The sequence below is a fragment of the Dromiciops gliroides genome, chromosome 4 (genome assembly GCF_019393635.1).
Source record: "Dromiciops gliroides isolate mDroGli1 chromosome 4, mDroGli1.pri, whole genome shotgun sequence".
NCBI classification, from domain to species: domain Eukaryota; kingdom Metazoa; phylum Chordata; class Mammalia; order Microbiotheria; family Microbiotheriidae; genus Dromiciops; species Dromiciops gliroides.
Genome location: NC_057864.1, coordinates 227,566,429 through 227,585,994, shown reverse-complemented (window position 1 = coordinate 227,585,994; position 19,566 = coordinate 227,566,429). Strand labels below are relative to the sequence as shown.

Sequence of the window (19,566 nt, the reverse complement as noted above, 5' to 3'; positions counted from 1 at the left end):
ATGGAAAAACAGGCTACAAGAGTTGAATAGCAGTGTCCTCAAACCACTCCATGAGTTAGGTGGTGTCTACTCCAGGCATTTGAACAATTTGTTCCAATGGCCATGAAGGTGACTGGAGCAGGTGCTATGGAGCACTTAGAGCTTAGTCAGACATTGAAGATGTCAGGGTCATCTACCACATCCTGGGACATCACCAGTCATCTTGCCACTAGACTCCAATGACTCTGGAAGAGTGAGGTTGATGACTTTGTGCCTCACTTAAATCTAATTCACATGAGTCAAGACATCACTCCATGATGTCATTGGTTCTCTTCAAAAATGAAGGACAAAAACCAAAAATGATGTTTTGTCTGATATAAACCCCATACAATACCAGAGGCAGATACCACATGCACTTGTGGCTCATTATATTGTCCCCAGGCTGGAAGTAAGCTACTTGTTGTCAAGGGGTGGAACCCGTCAAATCTCCAATCTCTTAGCTAAAAGAGAAGATTGAAGAGAAGGGTATTAACCAAAGAAGTCAGGTGAGGGGGTGGAGGAGGAAATTAGCAATGTGTGCTGAAGATTTAATTCTGCCCCTTTCTAAAAGGAACAAAGTATTAGAAAGGATTGACTGCTATGTGGCTAACTCTACTTTCACTGTGATCCCCACCACTATTGCATTTTGAGTAAATATTCATTGGAGATAGTGGTTTCTAGTTTTCTGTATTTTTTCTCTCTCTCTCATTTAGATATATAGGCTATATTTTTTATAGAAGAATTTGGTGTGATTCCTTTTATGATTTTTGCAAATAGCTTATGTAACATTAGAGTTCTTTGAATGTTTAACAGAATTCACTTGTATAGATAGAATGTTTTGATTTTTTTTAGTATTTCCTTTATAGCTTAATTTTTTTTGTGAAATTAGGTTATTTAAATTTATTCCTCCCAATTCCTACTTATTTCCCTGTCAAATTCAATGCAATTCTCTTTTCCTTCTTCTGTTAATCTGGGTATTTTAATTTTTGTAACCATCATTTAATTTAAGCTAGCTATCAATTTTGTTGGCATTTAATTAGATAAAATCATTTCTTTTTTTTTAATTTTTTTTTTTTTAGCGAGGCAATTGGGGTTAAGTGACTTGCCCAGGGTCACACAGCTAGTAAGTGTTAAGTGTCTGAGGCCAGATTTGAACTCAGGTACTCCTGACTCCAGGGCCGGTGCTCTATCCACTGCGCCACCTAGCGCCCCGATAAAATCATTTCTAATATTCCCTTTTCATTTATTGAATTCTTTTTTCAGTTTTGATGTAGGTAATTTTATTTTCTATTCTTAAATCGTCTTAATATTTCATTTTGTTAGTTTTTCAAAATTAAGCTCCCAGTTTTATTTATCAATTTTTTTCTTTCAGTTTTGTTCATCTCTTCTTTGATTTTCAAAGTATCTATTTTGTGTTTAGTTGGGGCTTTTTATTTATTATCTTTCTAGATATTTTTTAGTTTTATGCCCAATTCATTATTGTTCTTTCTTATGTTAATTAAGTTGTTTAGTGAATGAACACTCTCTAAGGTTTGGGTTTTTTGAAGAGAAAGCATTAACCACCCTGGTTGGTCATCATGGAAGGATTCCTGTAGAAGGTAGTAGTTCCTGAGCCACTCATTCTAAGAGGCAGAGGAGAGGAGATAGTGCTTTCCAGGTATTAAGAAACAGCCTATGCAAAGGCATGGAGACTGGAAATGGAGAACTAAACTGGGAAATATCAAGGAATTACAAAAGTTACCTTTTGGCAGGAAGTAGGCTGTGGCTATAACTTTGAAAGGCTTTTTATCCTAGATGAAACAGGGACCAACTCAAGATTCTAGAGAAGGGAAGTGACATTGTAATCAGACTCTATTTTAGGAAGACATTTGGGCTGTTCAATGTAAGACAGATAGGAGAGGGGCAACTAAGTGGAGCCGTGGATAAAGCACTGCCCCTGAATTCAGGAGGACCTGAGCTCAAATATGACCTCAGACACTTGACATTTACTAGCTGTGTGACCCTGGGCAAGTTACTTAACCCTCATTGCCCTGGGGGGCGGGGAGCCAGGAGAAAGAGACTGAAGGGGTAGGGGATAGGGGGTGGTGTATTGTAATAATTCAGGTAAGAGTACTTGAACTGGGGCAGTTAAGTGGCACAGTGGATAGAGCACCGGCCCTGCATTCAGGAGGATCTGAGTTCAAATTCGGCCTCAGACAATTGACACATACTAGCTATATGACCCTGGGCAAGTCACTTAACCCCAATTACCTCACCAAAAAAAAAAGAGGACTTGAACTAGGGAAATGATTGAGTGGAAAGCGGAAGACGACCGATAAGAAAGATCTTGTGAAGATACAAACAATAAAACTCATTGGTTCAGATCTAACAGTTCCTAGAAGAGATAATATTGCTGTTATGGCGGCTAGAAGGAAATCGCTAAACTCCACTCCTTATTTACACCCTTACTGATCCTGTAACTTTTAGGTCTGTTTCTCTGCTGGGGACTTCCTTTGCTACCATGGCAACTTTCCTCGCCCAGAGTTTTCGCCCCGCCCCTCTCCACCCTCTTTTCTCATTTGGCCAATGGGCTCCACGCGAGTGCAGCGCGTGGAAGGCAGTTGAATGGCCTGCAGAGGCTGAGGTCACAAAGGAGCCTGGGTGAAGTAGGTGCGTCTCAGCCCTAGGGAGGCATCCCTGGGTAAGGGAGTTACAATCCCGGCATAGGCGGGTGGTTGACTAGGCCCCCTTTCTTTTTTTTGGTCACACCTCAGAGGTGAAACTGCAGATAGGTGAGTGACCCCAGATGAAACCAGATCCCCTCAAACCCTCCACAGTTACTTTCCTGGGGCAAAGAAGTTTCAGGAATCACCTTTGGGGGCGTTCCTGGGATACCCGCTGGAGCCCCTCTTTCCCTTCCCAAATCCTTGGCCAAGGGCAGTGCATTCCTTTCCCCAGCAGTCGCAACTTACACAGGCTTGACTCCGCCTTCGACAGAGCCAGAATTATACAGGAAAAACATAACAGAAGGAACTTTAATAGAAAGATGTTTGTATTTGGAGTCACAAATCTTAGATTTTAGAACTAGAAGAGATATTGGAGGCTCTCTAGTCCACCCTCCTCATTTTGTAGATGAAGAGACTGAGGCATAGAGAGATCCAGAGACTTGCCCAGTTACACGACGAATAAGATCTTCCATCCAAGTTCAGTGTTCTATCCGTGCCATCTCTCCAGACTGGAACATAACTCTGCCACCGACTGCCTATGTAATCTTGGGCATGATTTCATCATTGCCTTCAGTTTCTTCATCTGTAAAATGATCTAATTAAGTCTTCTGATAATTTATGATATCTTCTTCCCCCCCCCCCCCCACCAAAGTCTTCCTTTTTCCTTTGCCAACAAAGAACTAGTAGTGTCCAGGAAACTAGGCCCCTAAAAAGCCAGTGATTTTTCTGTTTCCTCATTGTTCCTTATAACTTAAAATTTGTATTTGTAAACAGCATACTTAATTTTTGTTGTTTTTTTTTTTGGTGAGGCAATTGGGGTTAAGTGATTTGGCCAGGGTCACACAGCTAGTAAGTGTCAAGTGTCTGAGGCTGGATTTGAATTCAGGTCTTCCTGAATCCAGGGCCAGTGCTTTATCCACTGTGCCACCTAGCTGCTCCTAACAACATACTTTAATAAGAGGTTTTCCAGTTATTGATTTTTTTTTTGATACAAACTCAACATGTTTCAAGCTAACAGACAATATTATTTTTCTTTTCTCTTATTGGTTGTGATGGACACGGTAAAGATAAACCCATATTTATTGCATTCTGAATGTGTATTCTCTATAGAGGTAAGGTGAAAGGGGAGGTGGGGCACAGGAAATGTACGTATTTTCACTATTCTCACCCTAGGGACACAGGATAAAAGTAGATCCATGAGACCAATTCTTCTGGGTTTTAAACAACAACAAAACTACCAATCTATATTAAACTTTCTGTAGATACAAGAGGGGGTTAATAACTAAATGGTATATATCATAGGGATCTATTCTTCTTGATCATTACTGAGGTGATCAAAGTGTTACGTGCATTTTAAAATAAAATGTCTTTTGAAATGGCATCTCAGAGCTTTACATACTTCTTGTTTATACATGAAGCCCTCCTTGGTGGGGTGGGGGGGTGGGGAATGCAGGAAAGAAAAAGGAAGGGGAAAAAGAGAGAGAGACAGAGACACACAGAGACAGACACAGAGACAGAGAGAAAGAGAAAGGGAGAAGGAGAAAGAGTACTTCAGCACAGGTGATATTTAGTGTTATTGGTCTAAGACATTGGTGTTAAACCGAGACCACTAAACCATACATCAGGATCCTTGCTGCCACTTAATACTTAGAAAACCCCATAACATTATCGATGTTCTATTGTATTTTTATTTACTTTGTTAATTATTTCCCAATTAAATTTTCTCACACCTGTTCTCTTTGTCCTTCTCTATACTGTATTCCATTCATTCAGAGCAAACATTTGCTCAAAATGTAATAAAAATTAGCTTATATTTATCTAGAGAAAAACCCATTATAAAAATACAGATAGCAAATAAGCAAGATACAAGAGAACAGGAAACTCTTGAGGATTCACAATGCCAATTTGTCAGTGGTAAGACAGAGGAGTGGGGAAGTGAAGAGGGAATAATCAGATCCCATTGGGGAAGCAAATTATGTCCAAGTAGAGCACTCCTTAAAGTGTGTCAAGAGGCAGACCAGGCTTCAGACAGCTCATTACTATATTCAATTCAAGTTAGCAGTGCCCTTCACTTGCAAATGAAATCTGAACTGGGGTTCCAGGTTTCTGCCCTCTGTGATCTTTAGTTCTTCCATCTGGGAAGCCCCCTTACAGATAAGAGGATACAAAAGTAATTATTTTCATAAATTTTGGTAAAATATGTCATAAATTTTGACCTTTCAAGTAAAATTTCCTTTCTTTGTACATTTCTTTTTTAACTACAGCAAAGAGAAGGGCTAAACTACTATATGACAATTAAGATATTAAGATAACCTATCCAGATATTTCAGGTAAAAACTTTTTTTTTAATGTACCAGTCTTAAACTTCCACATTTGTTTTGGCAGCCTATCTCTAATTTATTTTTAAATGTTTATAATAAGCTTTTAAAATAAGTAGTTTAGAAGAGTTATTTTTTTTCTTTTAGGGAAGCAAATAATTTTCTGAAAAGGCAAGGTTTCTTCCAATACCTTCCATTTTTATTTAGTATGCAAATAGTAAAGCAACTTTGAATGCTAGCATCTTATGAGATATAAGGAAACTAGCATTTTGTTAAATATTCCAGGCACTTTGTTAAGCACTTTACAAATATTATCTCATTTTATTCTGACAACAACGTAGGAGGAAGGTGCTATTATTATCCCCATTTTACAATTGAGGAAACTGAGGCAGATAGAGGTTAAGTGATCTCCCCTGAGTCTCACAGCTTCTAAGGGCATAGTTGAATTAGCTCTTCTTGATTCCAGGGACCAATTCTTTATCCACTGTATCACCAGGACTAAGGAAAAGCTAACCATTGCTATACAGTACAACTTTGAACAAGTGATTTAGCCTTTCTGTATTCATCTTCCTTTGGAGGAAGTGCAAATCCACAAATTTTTATCAATTTAAATATTATTGGTCAGAATAAGAGTTACCAGAATATATTCATTAAACTTAAGATTCCTTTTTTAGGATTATATGTACAACTAGACCTTTTTATTGACCTCCTAGGGCTTATAAAGACAATATGTAACTTTTTATTATAATATTCGTTTTTATTAGAATATTTTCATTAGAATGGATAGAATGTAAATTTCTTGAGGGCAGAGACCTCATCTAGCCTATCCCATATTGCATGACATAACTGACCTACACCAGTAAAAGTGACTTTTTCTAGGTTAAAACTGTAATTAGAACCCACTTTTCCTAACTCCTAAATATGGTAGTTATCTTCAAATATTTGTCAGCTTATTGTGTTCGAAAGATGTTACATGAGCGGTATAGTGGAGAGCAAGCTGGTTTCAAAACCAAAAAGATCTAGGTTTAAGTATTACCTCTTATACTACTGATTGTGTCACCCTTAGCAGGTCACTTTAACCTCTCAGTGCTCATGGCATCTCTCTAAAACTATTAACTGCAAAGAAGGTTATTGATCTGCATTGGTAGAAAGTTGCCTCATCTGAAACTTTACCTACATCACTGACACCACAGGATCCAGTATTGCCATAGCCCAACCATGGACACTAAATATTTTCCATTTATTTTAGTTGTTCTTTATTTATTTGAGGAGCACTTTGTAATTCAATATATACAGGTATGTTGTTTGCTTTAGTAGATTGACCTCCAGATAATTGACACATTTTACAGAGATTTGGAATATAATTTTCCCTTGTATTATTGCCGCTTGGATTTTGGTATTGTCATACAGAAATGCTTTTGATTTTCAAGTTTATTTTGAAGCATGAAACTTATTAAAGCTATTAATTATCTTAATTAGTATCCTTGCTGATTCCCTAGTATTTTCTAAGTAAGCCATCATATCATCAGCAAATATAGCTTTACCTCCTCTTCACCTAACTTTACACCTTTAGTTTCTTTCTCTTGTTTTATCCCTAATTACTAACATTTCCAGAATAATATCAAATCGTAGTGGAGAAAATGGACATCCTTTCTTTACTCTCCAGTTATTATTGGGAAAGGTTTTAGTGTATCTCCCAGCCTCCTGTAGGAAGTGGGATTTAAACTTAGTCCTGAAAGAAGCCAGGGAAGCAGATTCAAAGGTGAGGAGTGATAACTTTCCAGGTATGAGGGACAGCCAGTGCAAATACACAGAGTTGGGAGATGAAGTACTGTGGTGTCAGGTTGTGTGTAAGGAACAGAAAGTAGGCCAGTGTAGCCAAATTATAAAATGAGTAAAGGGGAGCAAAATGTAAGAAATTGGCCCACCTTTGAGTTTTTGAATTGTCAAGATTGTACTGAACAGGGGCAGCTAGGTGGCACAGTGGATAGAGTACCAGCCCTGGATTCAGGAGGACCTGAGTTCAAATCCGGCCTCAGACACTTGACACTTACTAGCTGTGTGACCCTGGGCAAGTCACTTAACCCCAATTGCCTCACCCAAAAACCGAAAAAAAAAAAAAAGATTGTACTGAACATCTATATTTTTACCCAGTTCCCTTTTAATAATGAGCAAGGGTTAATGACTACAAAGCAAAGGTCAGAATGAAGGTTTCAGTCTGGAAGCTTTTTTATTTTGTATTGAAACTTACTTTGCTATAAAGGGATCAATCAAGGATTTTGTCCTTAATAATATTGTACTCCAATCATTTTAGCCAATCAAATTACTACACTATGATTATAACTTAGGTGTTTTAAAACATATATACTAACTCCTTGACCTTGAGTCATATTTGTCTTCTTTGCCACCTTATGCCACCCCTTTCTTCCTTCTCATCTGTGGTAGACCTTGATTTGACCTCTTTCCTAACTCACAGAGGCAGCCTATTTCACTTTTGGAGACGTTCGATTGTTAGAACTGACAAACTACAAGTTGTTGAGATAACAGTTGTCTTAGCAGTAACCTGAGATAGCTCAATCTTTCTAGAAAGAAGTAGTATCTTTTTTGGCTTTATCATCATATTTGAACTTCACAAACTGTCAGAGCTAGAAGGGACTTCAGTGACCAGATCTATCCACCTCATATCCAACTTGATCCAATTCAACTCCCAGTTGCCTTTTGGGGTTTCCCCCTATATTTAGAGTGAAGTTGGACATTGATTATATCAGGGCTCAAAATGACTTTTGGTCATTTGTATATGACACAAAGCTGGGAGGAATACACATTGAATGATAGTCAAGATCCAGAAATATCAATATGTCTGACTTTAATTAGAGTGAACTTAATAGGGATAAATTTAAAATGTTATACTTGGATTAATTATATTATTTCTTTCAAGAACAAGTTGGGGAGGCACGGCTAGATTGTATTTTGGAGAAGATCTAAGAGTTTTTAGTAGTCCATAAACTAAATATGAGTGAGAACTTATATAGAAGTCCTAAAATTAATTATAATTTTTGATTGCCGTGAAAGAGGCATAGTATACAAAATTATGAAGATGATAGTGGAGGTGAGGAGAAAAGGGAGGGGGGAGAGGAGAGGTAAGGGAGGAAGGGAGAAAGATTTATTAAGTGCTTATGATGAACCTGGTACATATACTAGCAAGCAAGATAGTCTCTGCCCTTAGGAATTTACATTTTAATATGGGCATGAAAGGAAGCTGGAAAGGGTGTGTGTGTGTGTGTGTGTGTGTGTGTGTGTGTGTGTGTATGATGGCTTAGAGCTGGTGCCTAGAAAATGAGATGGAGGATATTCTGGGCAAGTAAGATTCAAGAGGAGGAGAGGTGCAGGTTACAGGCATTTCAGAGTCAGACTTCAAAATTCCTATGAGGAATCCTAGGATCGCTAGAGTACAGGAAGCATGGTTTAGATTCTCTGTTCTCTACTCAGGTCAGACCTCATCTGAAGTACTGTGTTCAATTCTGAATGCTTCATTTTGGGGAAAAGGTTAACAAACTGGAGATTGTGTAGAGAAGAGTAACTAAGATGGTGGAGAACCCAAAGATCATCACACACAAGGGTCATTTGAAGGACTTGAGAATATTTGGGTGTTTGAAGGGCTGTTATGTGAAAGAGGAATTAAACCTCTTTATCTCTGCTTGATGCCAGAGGACAGACCTTGGAAAAATGGGTAGAAGTTATAGACATTCAGATTTTTAGGTCTAGGTAAGGGAAAACTTTGTAACAATTAGAAACATCCAGAAATGGAACTGGGCTCCCTTTGTAGAGGTCTTTAAATGAAGACTGAATGACTATTCCTTGGAGATGGGGTTCTCGTTCAAATAGAGCTAGACTAGATAGCTCCTAAATTCTTTCTCAGGCTCTGAGATTTTGTGATCTTTGTTCCAAAAGCCAATGATTCAATCTTAAATTTCTGAAATAGAGTCCACTAGTTCAGAGAGGCACTTTAGCCTTTGCTACAATTCAAAACTTGTCTAATGTCCTGTGGTTCCTTGAATTCGAGGACCGTTGTAGATTTTTGTCTTTGTATCTCATGGTGCCTTACACATAATGGGCAGTTAAATACTATTTTTAAAATTAAATTGAAGAAAGTATTTGGAGTCACAAAGCAGGGAAGGACTAGCAGAAAATAACACTAGTAAAAGCAGTGCAGTACTTTTGTTTCATATATTCAGCATGACTTGTTTTAAGCCCATTTCAAGAGTATTATTGTAAATGTGGTTTAAATCTTGTTTATAGTCTGTTTTTCAACAAACAGAGTTTTTCTTTTCAAGTTGTAGTATTGGACATCATATTTAAGAAACTAAATGTAATTATTATTAACCCAAAAATAAAATATTTACATGTGCTCTAAAGAAAACAAAAGCATATGATATACATATGTTTAATTTAATAGAATATTTTTTCTAATGATGCTGAAAAGTAAATGTTATTTTCATATTTAGGGTATTTAGAAATTCAAATTTTATATTTGGGACCTGGTTACAAATGATAAAAGTAGAGGTAATTAATTATCTATCTGTCAGGAAGAAAACTGCTTTTTCTAACCTACATTTAGCTTTCTTTAACCCCTATAATAAGAATAATTACCAAACAGTATCAATATAAATATGTTAGTTTTTTGGTTTTGTTTTTGGTGAGGCAAGTGGAGTTAAGTGACTTGCCCAGGGTTACAAAGCTAGTAAGTGTTAAGTGTCTGAGGTTGGATTTGAACTCAGGTCCTCCTGAATCCAGGGCCGGTGCTCTATCCACTGTGCCACCTAGTTGCCCCAATATGTTAGTTTTTAACCAGAGGTTATTGTGACCTGAGTGATCTTCTTTCTGTTTTGGTTTATGCAGGACAGACTTAAGTAACAATTTTCCCAGCATGGAGCTTTTAGGATCTACTTTAACGGCAACTTATGCCCACCCTAGCCCAGCACCTCCCAATTTTCTACCAGCCATCAGTACTATGGCATCAAGTTATAAGAATCGATTTCCTCACTACTCCTTGACTCATAGCTTAAGCCTTCCATGGAGACCAAGCACATATTATAAAGTGGCTTCCTACTCACCTACCTTAGCTCCATTATCCAGAGCAGCTGAGGGATTATCCGAGAACAGGATGCTTCCCTTTGTTTCCAATAGAACAGCACTTTTCACAAGGTATACACCAGATGATTGGTACAGATCCAACCTAACAAATTACAAAGAATCTGAAAGTTCCAGACATAATGCAGAAAGACTTAGAGTGGATACATCTCGGATGATTCAAGACAAAGACCAACAAACAAGAAGTACCCAATCAGATACTACCAAAAATTTAGGAGAACGGGTCAATGACATAGGATTTTGGAAATCAGAACTCATTCATGAATTGGATGAGATGATTGGAGAAACAAATGCTCTTACAGATGTTAAGAAAAGGCTGGAGAGAGCTTTGACTGAAACAGAAGCACCTCTTCAGGTAAATATTACATCCTATGGTGTAATTTACTCTACATTATATACTGTAATCTAGTAGACACCTTCTTGTAGCTATTGAAATACTTTAGATGCATATGATAGCATATATCTTATATAAATACATTTTAGTAATAATTTATAATAATTAAAAATCATCGTTATCTAATCCATCTTACATAGTATACATTTTGCAGGTTAGAATACAGAATTACTCAGATGGGATTTTGAGTGTGAATAAAAGACTAAGTTACATTGTTGGGTCATAAAAATCAGGCAAAATTAGCATAATACTACTGATAGGATATTGAAGAAAAATGTAATCTGTTTTATGACATGTATATGTACACAATAGTTTTGATATCCTCTTGTAGCATACTATAAAAACAGTAGCTAATCAACTCCCTTCTAAAAAATGAACAATTGAAATAGAGGTAAAACCATTTGCTACAGTGACCAGGGAATCAAGTCAGTAAGTGGTCTCAGACTTAAGCATTCTTTCTTCTGTGCTCAGGTCACCTCTGCCCTTTTAATTAATCTCTGCAATTTTAATTTGTGTCTTCATTATTGATCAAATTTACACACACACATATGCATACATATTGATTTTAAGGGTCATTCCTTTAAATCACTTATCCTACTCTATTATTTGATACCAGATGATAAAAATCCCACAAATATAAATCAGAATTCATGGAAAGACTGATACCTCTTTTTCGCTCTCTTTTTCCTTTTGTACACACATATATGTATGTATACACATATATTTCCAATGGCCTTTTGAGGAACAGCATATTCCTATTTTTAAAGATTTCACAATTAGAATATAATTTAGATACAGGGTATATTTTATAAAAAATATGCTCAACAGTTATGTATATGTAAACACAGTTGTTGATTTATCTGTTCTTTTCTTAGAATATGTATTTAGCAACTACTGTTTCAGTTGTGGGTTTCAGGTTATTTAATTGTTTTTCTGAAAAGGAATAATAGCCAAATAATGTTCTCAAATACTACTAAACAGTCATCAACTATATATCTGTTTTCAACTATATCTGAGTCCACCCAAATTTTCAATTTTAAGATTTTGTTAAGGGTCCTTTTTGGGGGAGGGTTGTTTTTTTTCTTTTTTGGTGAGGCAGTTGGGGTTAAGTGACTTGCCCAGGGTCATACAGCTAGTAAGTGTCAAGTGTCTGAGACCAGATTTGAATTCAGGTCCTCCTGAATCCAGGGCTGGTGTTCTATCCACTGCACCACCTCGCTGCCCCATTAAGGGTCCTTTTGTGCTTCACTTGAAGTTACAAAGTGTGGAAGACAGTTTCATGCAACCCAGTGGATTGCTATTGTTCGTTGGTAGTGAAAGAGATGGTTTGTTTGTACTTTAGAGCCCTTCTACATGGCCCTCCCACAGCTAATCCATCTCTAGGCTCTAGAACCAGATTCATCCTAAGGGCAACCTAATGGCAAAAAGATGGTTCCTTTTATCTCTCTTGCTTGTTATACCCCACCAAGTTGCAGAACTACAAGGAAAATCTAGATCTAAAATAAATATGGCTGACATCCATGGTATTCCCAAAAAGGTTTACCAAGGTCTCTATTAAAAGACTCAGTATATAATATAGCTATCAGGTATAGCATAGCTATTTATCTCCTCCATCAAAAAAGTACACATCAATTCTTCAAACATGAAACAAAAACTCACCATACCTATTATACTTTTCTGGGAGGTAAACCCATCTTTGTAGGACTTTTGAACGGATATTTCACACTTATTTTCACATAGCTACTTAAAGATTAATAATAATCAAGGTATGGATCTTCCATTCATCCAGGTGTGGCCCTTCATTCTCTTCTGGTTCAGAATGATCCCTCTGGAAGTCATTTTCTCATCTGAGAAGTGGTTTAGTGGCAGGAAACATCTCTAATTAGGATACTGGCACCAACTCACGAATTCCTGGCCTCTCAAAGTCATAAAATTCCTTCCTAGGAAAGGAAAAGTCCATTTCTCAGAATTGTTCTTTGGTGGTTTGGGATAGAGAAAGATGTTTAAAAAGAGAACAAGCAGCCATAGACATATGGTCCAATGTCATGCCCTGGTTGCTCTGTGCTTGTATCCATTATTTCCACCTGGAAGAGGGAGGGTATGGAGTAAAATATGATCCCCCTCCTCCCTTTCTGGAATTCCAAGGGAGAGTTGACAGAATCCCAAAGTGAAGGTACTCATTTAAAATAAAGGAAAGGCAAAGACAGCTAATTTGGGCCAAGAGTCATTTACTGTCGATCCAACTGCTATCTAACTTTTTATAGAATACATTTATCACAAAATATTTCATATTACTAAATCTAAGGAAGATTGATCATGGAAGTCCTTGATGAGTGAGTGAGTTTCTCACACTCTACAGAAAATGTATGATTCAAAGAAGCCACAGGAACTTACAAATGCAGAAACATAAAATACCCCAATAGTCTATATTTCCTGAAGGTAATATCATTTTGGAGAGACTGCTAAACCAATTCTCCCTATTCAAACTTAGGCCTATTCCACTGAAAAACTTTCAGCAATACCAGGGTTGGAAATGTTCAAATCTTTTTCTCCTCTTACCATGCCTCCATGCCATGACTTTAGTGGAGTGATCTTCCATTGAGGTTCCTCTTCTCCCTCTATGAGGGATGTGTCTTAAACTCTGATGTGTCCTCAGAAAAAGAAACAGAAGGCAGAAAACGACCAGGAATTCAAAGTCTATAAACTCTTCTCTCAGGCCCCATGAATAAGCACAGGAAGATCACTATGAGCTTTTCCTTTCAGTTGAAATTTTCACCTCTCCTTCACCTTATTCCAGGTTCACATGAGATAGAACTAGAGCTAGCATTTCAGCTCACCTTCATCAAAGTAAAGATGGGAATTTTTGGCTAGACCTTTTCCTCCTTGACTCTTAGTCACTAATCATCTTGCAGTCAGGGTGCTACAGTTCATGTTTACCTTTATGGGAAGTATCCTTCCAGCAAAGGTCTATATGGACCTTCTGACCTCACCAAGTTAATTAGGGAGCATGGTTGTGTGTGTAGAGGGTTGTCATCAAATTGATTAGAGACTGATCAGGACTTCTATAACTAAAGTTTGAAAAATTAATCCTGATAGTTTCTATAGACCAGAATAGGTTTTTTTAAAATTACTAATAAAGTAAAATACTTATTCATTTATTATATTGGATTAGTTAATAATGGTCTTCAATTCTTATATTTATAGGTAGCCCAAGAATGTTTATTTCATAGAGAGAAAAGAATGGGCATTGATCTTGTTCATGATGAAGTGGAAAAACAACTCTTGACAGTAAGTTTTGTTTACTCTTTTAGGTGACAAAGTATTTACTTATAAAAAAATATGAGTACATTTATTATGGAGGAATAGATTACAATTTCTTTCTTTTTTGGTAATAAATATTTTTAGTACCAAATTTGAGTTCCAAATTCTATCCCTCCTTCCCTCCTCCCCCCCCCATAAGCAATCAGATAGGTTATACATGTGCAATTATGTAAAATATTAGTCATTTTGTATAAGAAAACGTGAATAAAAGAATAAATGAAAGCAAAAAATAGTATGCTTCAGTCTGTGTTCAATCCGTATCAGTTCTTTCTTTGGAGATGGATAGTGTGCTTCATCATTAGTCCTTTGGGATTGTCTTGGATCATTGTATTGCTAAAACTAGTTAAGTCATTCACAGTTCTTCATCGAACAATATTGCTGTCACTGTGCACAATGTTCTCCTGGCTCTGCTCACTTCGCTATACATCAATTCATACAAGTCTTTCCAGGCCTTTCTGAAATCATCCCACTTGTCATTTCTTATAGTACAATTATATTCCATTACAATCACATACCATGGTTTGTTTAGCAATTACCCAATTGATGGGCATTCCTTTGATTTCCAACTCTTGGCCATCACAAAAAAAGCTGCTATAAATATTTTTGTACAAATAGATCTTTTTCTCTTTTTGGGGAATGACATTGGGATGATCTAAACCTATCAGTGGAATTGCTGGATCAAAGGGTATGCACAGTTCTATAATAAATAATAAAATAAAAGATGTTGAGTCATTATAGCACATATTTAAAACTTTAAGAAATCAACCATATATCATAATAAGGCACTTAAATAGTTAGGTTTTTTATTATTACATAACAAAATAAATGTAGCAGTTCAATATGCATATGTATTTAAAATCTTATCACAGTATTCATATATAAATAAGTTGCTAAATTATATGCTTTCAGGGTATGCCTGAATTATATGATTTTAGGGTATGAGAGAAGAATGACATACCTTAAAAATACCTCTCCCACTACAATTCCATAATTAGCAATTTATGTGGATTTATCTTCTGTGAAATGCAAACATCCTTGTGAAAAGTAATAGAACAAATTCTATTGATCATTTAAATCTTCAGTATGAATATGGTTTTTAAGATTCAGAAAATAGTTATGAAAAGAAATAGAATATGACAATATAAATCAGCTTTAGGGAAGGAGGAGAGTAGGAGAGAAGGGGAGAGAAAAAGGATTAGAGGCACAGAAAGGGAAAGCTGGAAGTTTACTATATCACAGTTGGCAGTCTACTTTATCATTTATACCATTAGTCCATGCCCTCAAGGAGCTTAGAGTCTAGCAGAAAATTGTATATCTATGTAGATATATGTATACATCACATGCATGTATATCACATAGGCATATATACATATGTATGTGTATTACGTCAGTGCAGGTGTATGTGCATGTAAATATACACAAAGGAATATGTGCTCATGTGTATATACATACATATACAGATATGTGTGCAACATACACATGTATGTGTATATATATATATATATATATATATATATATATATAAAAACACACACATATGCATTGATTTGACTACTGTGCCCAGAGCAAGAAATAGAAAGCAAGAGAAGTACAATGGCAAGGGGAGTGAAAGATGGCACAGAAGGCAGATAACAAGATGGCTTGGGTGGGTGGATGGATAGGATGTGAATGTAGGAATGTGAGCCTAAATACATATATTTTGAGGTAAGTTAGGTAGTTTACTCTCAGTCATCAGTTAAGACAACTGGGGCCTAGGCAAGGAGCTTCAAAAATGGATTGATTACCTTCCCCAGAATCTTGGAGACATAGATTCTCAATAGCCAGAGTACAGAGGTCTTGGTCTAGGTTGGGAGAAATAGGGCAATGGTGGCAACAGATAGAAAGATGGCCTTGGATGGACAGCTACTCTATATAGTAGTTTCTTTCCTATTTCAAGTTTTCTAAATGAAGGCTGAGAATTTCTTTTTTTAAGAGCACATTTATACTTTATATTATAATCTATTGAGGATTGTCTACTGTTCATTTTACTTCTCTTCTAGCATGTCGTTAACAATCCAGCAAACGAATTTGTGACTAGATATGGGTATTGCCATCAACAATACAGTTCACAACCCATCTAGGTCTGCTCCTCCTTTGTGAATCTTATCCAGGTACTCCCATAAGTTCACCAGAGGGAGTCCATCCAACATGCTGCAGGCCTTCCTTGTTTAATTTTGATATGGTACAACAGGTTGTACTTTGGCAATTACTTGTTCTTGCTGCATAACCTTGCTGCATTGAATCTTTTTCATTGATATATTTATTTGATAACATCCTTTATTCTGTTACTCATTCACAATGCTTTATTTATAATATATTGTGCCTATACATACCCACCATGTACTTTTCCATTGCCCTCAAAATGATGCTCTTTTTCAGTCAGAGATGTTTCATGTTGTAAAACCATGCACAATTGCAGAGGAATATTGGTATTAAAAATATTGGCCTTTCAGGGAAAAGCTTGGAATCAACTTCATAATTTTCCAAAGGCAATCCATCCCCAATACATGCATACACATATACACATATACATACATACACATATATGTGTATATGATATACTTACATGTGAATATAAAGTATGTACATATAAGTATATATTAAAAATACCACTTTTGCTAGAGTGGATCTATAGGTTGTCTATCCAACTGTACATTGTAGTTTAAACAATAGGTATTCTTCATTTACTTGGTTTTTCCTAGGGAGATAATTGAACCCAAACTCTTTTGAACAATTTTGATTTCACTGACAAGCCTCTACAGTATTCTGGGGCATGATGCAATCAGCATAATGTCTTCTACAAATAGGAGCTTCTACAGGACCTCATCAGGAAATTCCTCCCCAACATGGATTGTATTTTGGATTTCCTCTATGACAGTGGTGAATCCTTTTTAAGAATATATAGCTTTGTGTTTTATCTCTCACCTGGAATTAATAATGATAAAAAGGTTACAAAATGAGGTTATCTCTGTTGCAAAATCTTTCATGGAATTTTCTATGACTTTGAAATATGTATAGAAGACAGTTTGTTGGAAGAAAGTCATTAAGGCATTATTTTTTTCTTCCTCTAGTCTCTCACTACTCTAGTACATTTCAGTGTGGAAAAGTAAATATGACTTCCCTATTCAACCAACTCCAGTGGCTTCCAGTTGCTTTTAGAATAAAATATAAACTCATATGTTTCCACTTAAAGCTCTGTATGCCCTGACTCAACCTGGGGTATGCTGGTACTAGTCTGAACTGGCTCCTGACAGCTGACTCTTCTACTTTCAGTGTGAACCTTGTAAACCAGCAAATGCTACAAATCAAGGGTTTGATTTATTGTTTTGTTGAGTTTCCAGACTTAAGAAAGTGATGGGGTGAAGGGGAGAAGCTAGGTGATTCAGTGGATAAAGCACTGGCCTTGGAATCAGGAGGACCTGAGTTCAAATCTGGCCTCAGACACTTGACACTTACTAGCTGTCTGACCCTGGGCAAGTCACTTTACCCTCACTGCCCTGCAAAAAAAAAATATGATGGAGAAAATGTTAATAATGCATATTGAACCCTAAAGTATCCTGTGTATGTTTTTTTTTTCAAAGAGCTAAGTTAACAATAAATGTTAAACATTTGCCAGCACACCCTGGGTCCCAATCCCTTTCCAGCCCCATTGGACATTCCCACACACTCTCTTTGCAGTTAATCAAACTGACCATGATTCTGTTCCTCAAACACTCCTCAGACTCCAGCTGTTGTTTCTGTGCCTTTGTAGTAGTTATCCCTTATACTTGGACTGTAGTACCTCCTTAATGCATAGAGTCCCTCTCCTCCTTTAAAATTCAACTCAGACATCACCTTCATGAAGCCTTTCCTGATCTCCCAAGTGCTAGTGCCCTCCCTCACATAGTATCTTGCATTTAACTACTTTGGAGATATGCATATATGTCTATATTTGTTTATTAACTTTATATTTATGCTATATATTTTATAATGTACTTACTCATTAGAATTTATGTGTATATGAACTATTTCATTTTTTGTACTTATATCTTTAGGCCCTAGTACAGTGCCTGGCACATAGTAGGCACAATACTTTTTGACTGATACTGAATCAATGTATTTTTATAATCAACAACCAATAAACAGTGTGATCTGGCATTATCTCTCAGTCAGTTGTGTTATCATGGGATCAACTATTCTCTGTTTCCTACTAATAACCTCATCAAGGATGTTTTTGATGAATTGTTCTCTCCTTTTCTTTGTATTGGTACAAATATGGTCATTTAAAATTTTTTTTTACCACATCTTTGGCTCTTCTTGCAGATACTTTGAAAAGCTGCTTCTCCTATGTTTGTACTCCAAAACTGTGATATTGGAGTCCAAGTGGCTCCACTGTTCTTGATGGTTGATAAGACTTTATTATAGAAATCTTTACTGATCATTTGTCTTTTTCACTAATCCTCCTAGTTTCAGGTGAAAAATTCCCTTGGGACGAGTTTACTTAGTTGAGTGGATTAATTCTATTTTTATAACAATCTTTCTTTTTAAGATTTTACAAATGAATTTATATTTTTTTTTGGTGGGGCAATGAGGGTTAAGTGACTTGCCCAGGGTCACACAGCTAGTGTGACCATACAGTGTTAAGTGTCTGAGGCCGTATTTAAACTTAGGTCCTCCTGAATCCAGGCCTGCCGCTTTATCCACTGTGCCATCTAGCTGCCCATGAATTTATATTCTTAACTGATTTCCCCCTTGGATACCATTCCTCTTTGTTTGTCTAGACTAGTATTTGATGGACAAGGAGATTTTTAAGCTCTTGTTATTGCAATTGATTTGTGTTACTAAACTTCTTTTTAAAAGTATTATAAGTAACATTTATATTCTTTTGTTTCTCCACATCCCATTTTAGCATCAATAAATTGTTTAAATAAATATAGCTGAAATTGTTTTAATTGCACACCATATCTTTTTCTCAATTTTATTCCCTCCTTTAACTTTATATTAATTTTAATTTTTGCTCTAACTACTTGTGGTCTAACTGTATTTAGAAAGCTAATTCAGAATTGATTCCCATGAAAGCAACAAGTCATCTACTGCCTAATATAATATAATCAATTTTATTTTTTGCAATGTTTGGAGCTTCACATGCCTAGTAATTTCTGATTCTTTCAAAGAAAGTATTCAAAATATATAAGTATGAGACTTCTATATAGTCTATAGGTCTTTGGATTCCATCATTCCTTGTTACTGATAAAAAGTTTACATTTTCCCTTCTTTTCCTATTCTTGCCTCTGTATTAAAGTATAGGTTGATTTATTTTGGAGTTCTTCATAGAATTTCTCTACCCTTTTTATCCTCAGTTGATATTGGTGATTAACTGCAATTATTATTTTGGTGGTATTTTTACAAAAACTTATCATGAACAATGTGATATGAGATGACTGCATGTTCCATGAAATGGCATAGTTCTTTCATTTTGAGGCACTTCAATTGTGATATGCAATAAAAATTCCTTTGGTGACATAATAAAGGTAACTACCAATTCCTTTATGGGCCTCTTTATGGAGAACCTGTGAGCCATCTTTCTATTTAGCTGTAACCTTCTGGTTTCTATTTTTCTTTTAATCAATAAGTATTTACT

General features: G+C 36.3%; 2 protein-coding genes across 2 annotated transcripts in view; both read left to right on the top strand.

Annotated features, from left to right (window-relative positions):
* The window catches only part of LOC122752702 (zinc finger protein 850-like), a 1,092,329-nt gene that overhangs the window by 678,641 nt on the left and 394,122 nt on the right, over window positions 1-19,566 (top strand).
* The window catches only part of TEKT3 (tektin 3), a 65,622-nt gene continuing 56,024 nt past the window's right edge, over window positions 9,969-19,566 (top strand). Inside the window, exons 1-2 of the mRNA XM_043999594.1 lie at window positions 9,969-10,547; window positions 13,791-13,874. Of these exons, the coding sequence (XP_043855529.1) occupies window positions 9,969-10,547; window positions 13,791-13,874 (663 nt within the window). The remainder of the gene's footprint in view (window positions 10,548-13,790; window positions 13,875-19,566) is intronic.